Raw genomic sequence first — 6,307 nt, 5'->3', positions numbered from 1 at the left:
TATTATTCTCGGTTGCTGCCAGGCAGTGAGCCCTTCATTAGGTAACCTAAAATTCCCTGGCAACAGCGGGTGAGAGACGTCCCCATCGCTCAGCCCGAAGCCAGGAGCTGCAGAAGACAAGCAGCCCGTTCTCCGTGGATTGCAACCCAAGGAAACAAGGCAGCCCGTTTATTTCCTCCTGGGGCACCCGCATGGGGAGGGTGAAGGAGAAACTAGCAAAAGAGCCATACAGAATTAGCACCCGAAGCAACACTTACCCATAAACATTTGCACATTTCGCCTCCTGTCCGTCAACTTGAACTGATCTGCAACTCCCAGCGGAGGCGGCGAGAAGGCGACCGGAGGCTTGGGTTTCTGGACGGTCTTTGGGCAGGACTTGAGGAGCCGCTGTTTCTGTTGCCTAATGTCGTTGATTACTAGCAGGCGCACCAGCACATGGTATATGGAGAGGCTGTGCACATAGGGTACTCTAGTGTCTCCCGCTCCCACACCTCCTGGCCCTGTTGCTCCAACCTCCCACCCCCATCGCACAACACACCCCCGCTTTAAATGGGCAGCTGACAGTAAGGTTCTCTAAATTTCTCCTCTGGGGCAAACCCATCCTCAAGATTCCCCAGTTGAAGTCCAGAAACAAACCCACACACCCTTGTTAGAAAATTTTAATGTGACTTTAAAGGAATCTCTGGAATGGCTTGTGTTTGAACGCAGTGCGGCAGACTGGATCTCTGCCGTCCCCCATCCCCAACCTCCAATTAAGGTATATACGGCCAGTTGGATGATCCACTGTGCTTTTATTTTAAATCATGATAGACAGATTGCGTGAAAAACAAGGAATTCCAAAGAATTTCCTGCTCTGGGAAGAGAAGTTAAATCTATATTTAACAACATTTGAAGCTGTCAAGAATGCTTTGTGGTTGGATAACAGAGGCAGAAAAATGTTAAAAACGCAGGCTACTGCTATACCCAAATATGGAAATATTGTTACGTCTGGTGTCTGATTCACCATCTGGAAATACTTACAACCATGAAGTCAAATAGAAAAGACGCCACAACAGAAGCCAGGAACCCTCCTCTCCATTCTCTCTCTACCATCTCCCTCTGTTCAACACGTACTGTGGCTACACCTCTCCTTCCCCCTCCTGTCCCGCAATCACTTCATTAAAAAGGAAACAATAATGAAATGATAAGGCAGAAAAAACAATGTTTTGTAAATAATAATTGATGTATTAACCTGTGTACATGTTGGGCCCAGACTTTCCTCACTGTATTTGCATAACACCTGACAATCCATTGTCTTGAAAAGTCTCCCAACCCTAACCCTCCATCAGAGCTTTAGAAATCCCACTCCCTCTAGCAAATGCTGCTTCCATTTATGAAAGGGCACTTTGGAATGAATGAAACTGAACTCCTTCCTGCAAGGGTTCTCTTCACTGGAGTGTGTTTTCATCCTGACAGCTTCTCATTGTGCTTATCAGGAAAGTCAGCATTAGCACTAAGGGCCTTTTTAAACAAGACTGCTAAATTATGAAGTCTGAACAGCCCTAAACATTAAAAAGGATAAGTAGCTATCCTAGAGCATATGAGTCTCACATCATTTTTATTAAAATTATGCAAAAAGTTTTTGAAACTTGCAGGGAAAGTTTATCAGTCACACTAACGGTATTGGTGATGTTCAAGTAAATTGTCTTGTGGTGGGGTCTTCTACTGAGTGTATTGCAGGTAGAACAGGATCTTAAAATCTGCTGACATTTTTACTACAAAATATTACATCCTAAATCTCTTTTCTGTACTTGGAGAGAAAGGCATTGCAATTCATTTAAAATGGGAGGCTTCCAGTGGTCCCTAGGAAAGGAGTGAAAAACCCCACAAAACGTCCAGCTTGAAGGAATCTGCTTTTCCCAGAGATTCATAGGGCATAATGGTACTGGAATCTGGTTTGGCCTTGCGGTCTTTGCAGGTGATGATTTCAGGCCAAAGCACTCCACGGTGGTCCCCTGCACTTCTGGCTGGCTGCTTGGTTAGCATAGCCTCCTGCCCGCGGAAGCAGGCGGGCAGGGCTTACCCAGTCTCCTGCATCCGTGAGGAAGTATAAGTCAGCCTCCCGGAGAACTCCCCGCGTTCGTTTCCTCTCGGACTTCCAACCCAGGCAGTGGGCTGGAACTAAAGTGGGAACCTCCAAAAACAAACAAGTACAACATATCCAAAAAAGGGGAGGGCTGGAGGAGTGGGGGAGACCTCTGCCTGGGAATTTGCCAAACGATGGGGAAGTTTCCACCCCCCCCCCGCACCCCCCTCGCCTTTTCATTCATAAATGCCACTCTGGGTATTAATTTGCAATTCACTGAATTTTGCTAATAAACATCATGCCAAAGCTTTAGGACTTGTTCTGAACACGCCTCTTTGAAGTCCACAAATATTACTGGCTCGGAGACACACTCCTCTTCCACGTCCTACTCTTTCAACAGATAACTTGCCTCTCACCTTCGCTGTAAACAAGCAAACAGCTCACTGCCTTCCTGGGTGAGGGTTTCCGTGCCCGGTCAACTCGCATCACCAAACAAAACGACTTTTGTTCCTCCCTCTCAGGTCCTCCCACCCACCCAGTCCAGGCAAAGTTCTGAACTGGCCCCCCTCTCCCCTTCCGACCCTCCAACCACCATCACCATCATCACACCCCAAAGAACGCTTCCTAACAGAAGTAATTTAAGGTGGAAAAAACGAACTGTTTTCTTGACGGGACACACACACACACACACACACACACACACACACACACACACACACACACACACAAAGGTGCAATGGAGCCAGGGGAGGCGCTTGGCAGCAGCCCGCGCCAACCAGCATTCCTGAGATGTTTGAGAATTCTGGAACGCGCAGACAGAGCCGACGTCACTGCAACACGCGGCGCCTCCGCCGGCCCATATAAAAGGCGGGCTCCGGGGCGCCTGGGCAGACCGCGAGAGAGAGCGCCCCTGAGCAGCGTCCGCGCCCTCCGCGTCTTCTCCGCCGGGACCTCGAGCGAAAGACACCCGCCCGCCGCCCAGCCCTCGCCTCCCTACCCACCGGGTCCACCGCGCCGCCACCCCGACCCCGCTGCGCACGGCCTGGCCGCTGCGCACCAGCTTGTTGGCGTATTCGTTGCCGCGCTCGCCCCGGGCTACTCCTGCGCGCCACAATGAGCTCCCGCATCGCCAGGGCGCTCGCCTTCGCCGTCACCCTTCTCCACCTGACCAGACTGGTGAGTCGGACTCTCCTTTTGCCACCGATTCCCCGTCCGCTGTCAGTCCCTTTCCCTGGTCCCAGATTGCCCACAGCAGGAAAACATAAAATAAAAAGTTCGCGGCCGTTTGCGGTAGCCGTTTCTTTAAGCACTCTCCTCCTCCCCCTAAAGACTTGTCGGGACCTCTTGGTGGGAGCAGCCTCCCGCGGTGGCCCGGCTGGACGAAGTCAGAGGCTCCCTGTCGACAGGGTCGGAGACCCCCGTCCTTTCCTACAGCAGCCGCGGCGCCCCTCTTGCGCACCGCGCCGAGTTTCACGCGTTTCTTTTCCCCCTTCCAGGCGCTCTCCACCTGCCCCGCCGCCTGCCACTGCCCCCTGGAGGCGCCCAAGTGCGCGCCGGGAGTTGGGCTGGTCCGGGACGGCTGTGGCTGCTGTAAGGTCTGCGCCAAGCAGCTCAACGAGGACTGCAGCAAAACGCAGCCCTGCGACCACACCAAGGGGCTGGAATGCAACTTCGGCGCCAGCTCCACCGCTCTGAAGGGGATCTGCAGAGGTAAGATGCTTGTGGTTTGGCCCCTTTAAAAAAAAATACTAGTCCCCATAGTCCAGAAGTTTAGTAATTTTGAGACCATGTATGGTGATGCTTTGTTGTTGGTAGCTTGGCAGAAAGGCACATGATTTCAGCAGTCTGGAATGCAATTCAGTGTGTCTGGGCCCAACGAAAGCGCATACGGAAAAGTGATTCCTGACTAACTTATTGTTCTGGTCTAGAGTCTCCGGGGAATTGTAGGGAACTTTACCATAAATTGAATTTAACAGCAGAAAATATGTATGAGTTTCAGGCGGTGGTTTGGAATCTTAACTTTATCCCCTTCTACCTTTCTCTTTTGGTGATCTTTGCAGCTCAGTCAGAGGGCAGACCCTGTGAATATAACTCCAGAATCTACCAAAACGGGGAAAGTTTCCAGCCCAACTGTAAACATCAGTGCACATGTATTGATGGCGCCGTGGGCTGCATTCCTCTGTGTCCCCAAGAACTGTCTCTCCCCAACTTGGGCTGTCCCAACCCCCGGCTGGTCAAAGTTACCGGGCAGTGCTGCGAGGAGTGGGTCTGTGACGAGGATAGTGTCAAGGACCCCATGGACGACCAGGACGGCCTCCTTGGCAAGGAGCTGGGATTCGATGCCTCCGAGGTGGAGTTGACGAGAAACAATGAATTGATTGCAGTTGGAAAAGGCAGCTCACTGAAGCGGCTCCCTGGTAAGTGGAGACTGAGCCCTTCAGACACTGTACTGAGATGCATTTTTGGTCTGAAGCTTTGTAGAAATGAGTACTTGAGCCTGTTTGTGTGGCTATGCCTCTGAGAAGTCTTCCCTCTTATTTCTCTCTCTAGTTTTTGGAATGGAGCCTCGCATCCTCTACAACCCTTTACATGGCCAGAAATGTATTGTTCAAACAACTTCATGGTCCCAGTGCTCAAAGACCTGTGGAACTGGTATCTCCACACGAGTTACCAATGACAACCCCGAGTGCCGCCTTGTGAAAGAAACTCGGATTTGTGAGGTGCGGCCTTGTGGACAGCCAGTGTACAGCAGCCTGAAAGTAAGTTCCTTCAGGGATGTGTAGACTGTTGCCTGGCAGGGGGGTGGGATGTGAATCTCTTTTTGAAGAAAGAGAAATATCACCCCTAACTTTTCTTCTCTCCTGTCTCTTACAGAAGGGCAAGAAATGCAGCAAGACCAAGAAATCCCCCGAACCAGTTAGGTTTACTTACGCTGGATGTTCGAGTGTGAAGAAATACCGGCCGAAGTACTGCGGTTCCTGCGTGGACGGCCGATGCTGCACGCCCCAGCTGACCAGGACTGTGAAGATGCGGTTCCGCTGCGAAGATGGGGAGACATTTTCCAAGAACGTCATGATGATCCAGTCCTGCAAATGCAACTACAACTGCCCGCATGCCAATGAAGCAGCATTTCCCTTCTACAGGCTGTTCAATGACATTCACAAATTTAGGGACTAAATGCTACCTGGGTTTCCAGGGCACACCTAGACAAACAAGGGAGAAGAGTGTCAGAATCAGAATCATGGAGAAAATGGGTGGGGGCGGTGTGGGTGATGGGACTCATTGTAGAAGGGATTCCTTGCTCATTCTTGAGGAGCATTAAGGTATTTCGAAACTGCCAAGGGTGCTGGTGCAGATGGACACTAATGCAGCCACGATTGGAGAATACTTTGCTTCATAGTATTGGAGCACATGTTACTGCTTCATTTTGGAGCTTGTGGTGTTGATGACTTTCTGTTTTCTGTTTGTAAATTATTTGCTAAGCATATTTTCTCTAGGCTTTTTTCCTTTTGGGGTTCTACAGTCGTAAAAGAGATAATAAGATTAGTTGGACAGTTTAAAGCTTTTATTCGTCCTTTGACAAAAGTAAATGGGAGGGCATTCCATTCCTTCCTGAAGGGGGACACTCCATGAGTGTCTGTGAGAGGCAGCTATCTGCACTCTAAACTGCAAACAGAAATCAGGTGTTTTAAGACTGAATGTTTTTATTTATCAAAATGTAGCTTTTGGGAGGGAGGGGAAATGTAATACTGGAATAATTTGTAAATGAGTTTAATTTTATATTCAGTGAAAAGATTTTATTTATGAAATTAACCATTTAATAAAGAAATATTTACCTAATATCTGAGTGTATGCCATTCAGTATTTTTAGAGGTGCTCCAAAGTCACTGGGAACAACCTAGCTCAAGTACTCAATTATTCAAACAGGACTTATAGGGATACAGCAGTGAATTAAGCTATTAAAAGAAGATAATGATTGCTTTTATATCTTCAGTAAAGTCTTTGCATATAATGTTTAAAAAACATGTATTGAACATGACCTTGTATGAAGCACAAGAAAGATTCTGAAGCTAAATTTGTAATTTAAGAAAACAGCGCTGTATTTTCATCCGAATGTAAAGCCTAAGGGTCTCCATCACTCTGCGCGATGGCCATAATAATTTATTATTTTCATCACCAGGTTAGTGGGCATGTCACTTTAGTAGAGAAACCCTTTAATGAAAAGGGGTAGTCCATAACTCA

At 48.7% G+C, this 6,307-nt stretch overlaps 2 protein-coding genes across 3 annotated transcripts in view; one reads left to right on the top strand and one right to left on the bottom strand.

The window, feature by feature from the left end:
- The window catches only part of DDAH1 (dimethylarginine dimethylaminohydrolase 1), a 266,154-nt gene extending 265,514 nt beyond the window's left edge, over window positions 1-640 (bottom strand). The window contains exon 1 of one of the 2 annotated variants that reach the window (XM_011982117.1): window positions 258-640. Coding sequence is in view for 1 of the 2 variants with exons in the window: in XM_011982114.1 (XP_011837504.1) it covers window positions 258-275 (18 nt within the window). In the remaining variant the exon portion in view is untranslated. The remainder of the gene's footprint in view (window positions 1-257) is intronic. The other variant, XM_011982114.1, reaches the window with a different exon arrangement.
- A 2,301-nt stretch (window positions 641-2,941) lies between these two features.
- On the top strand, window positions 2,942-5,907 carry CYR61 (cysteine-rich, angiogenic inducer, 61). The gene is made up of 5 exons (XM_011982108.1): window positions 2,942-3,241; window positions 3,562-3,775; window positions 4,126-4,482; window positions 4,616-4,824; window positions 4,940-5,907. The coding sequence occupies exons 1-5, from the start codon at window positions 3,179-3,181 to the stop codon at window positions 5,240-5,242; spliced, it is 1,146 nt and encodes a 381-aa protein (XP_011837498.1). The 5' UTR covers window positions 2,942-3,178; the 3' UTR covers window positions 5,243-5,907.
- The last annotated feature ends 400 nt before the right edge of the window (window positions 5,908-6,307 follow it).

Source organism: Mandrillus leucophaeus, unplaced genomic scaffold (assembly GCF_000951045.1).
Source record: "Mandrillus leucophaeus isolate KB7577 unplaced genomic scaffold, Mleu.le_1.0 Scaffold235, whole genome shotgun sequence".
Classification (NCBI taxonomy): Eukaryota; Metazoa; Chordata; class Mammalia; order Primates; family Cercopithecidae; genus Mandrillus; species Mandrillus leucophaeus.
This window is presented reverse-complemented; position numbering and strand designations above follow the sequence as displayed.

Excerpts from the sequence above, each read along its gene's own strand:
- CYR61 (XM_011982108.1), top strand. The coding sequence starts at position 3,179 with ATGAGCTCCCGCATCGCCAGGGCGCTCGCCTTCGCCGTCACCCTTCTC. Across the intron at positions 3,242-3,561 it reads TTCTCCACCTGACCAGACTG|GCGCTCTCCACCTGCCCCGC; the intron begins GTGAGTCGGACT and ends TCCCCCTTCCAG. Across the intron at positions 4,483-4,615 it reads CTCACTGAAGCGGCTCCCTG|TTTTTGGAATGGAGCCTCGC; the intron begins GTAAGTGGAGAC and ends TTCTCTCTCTAG.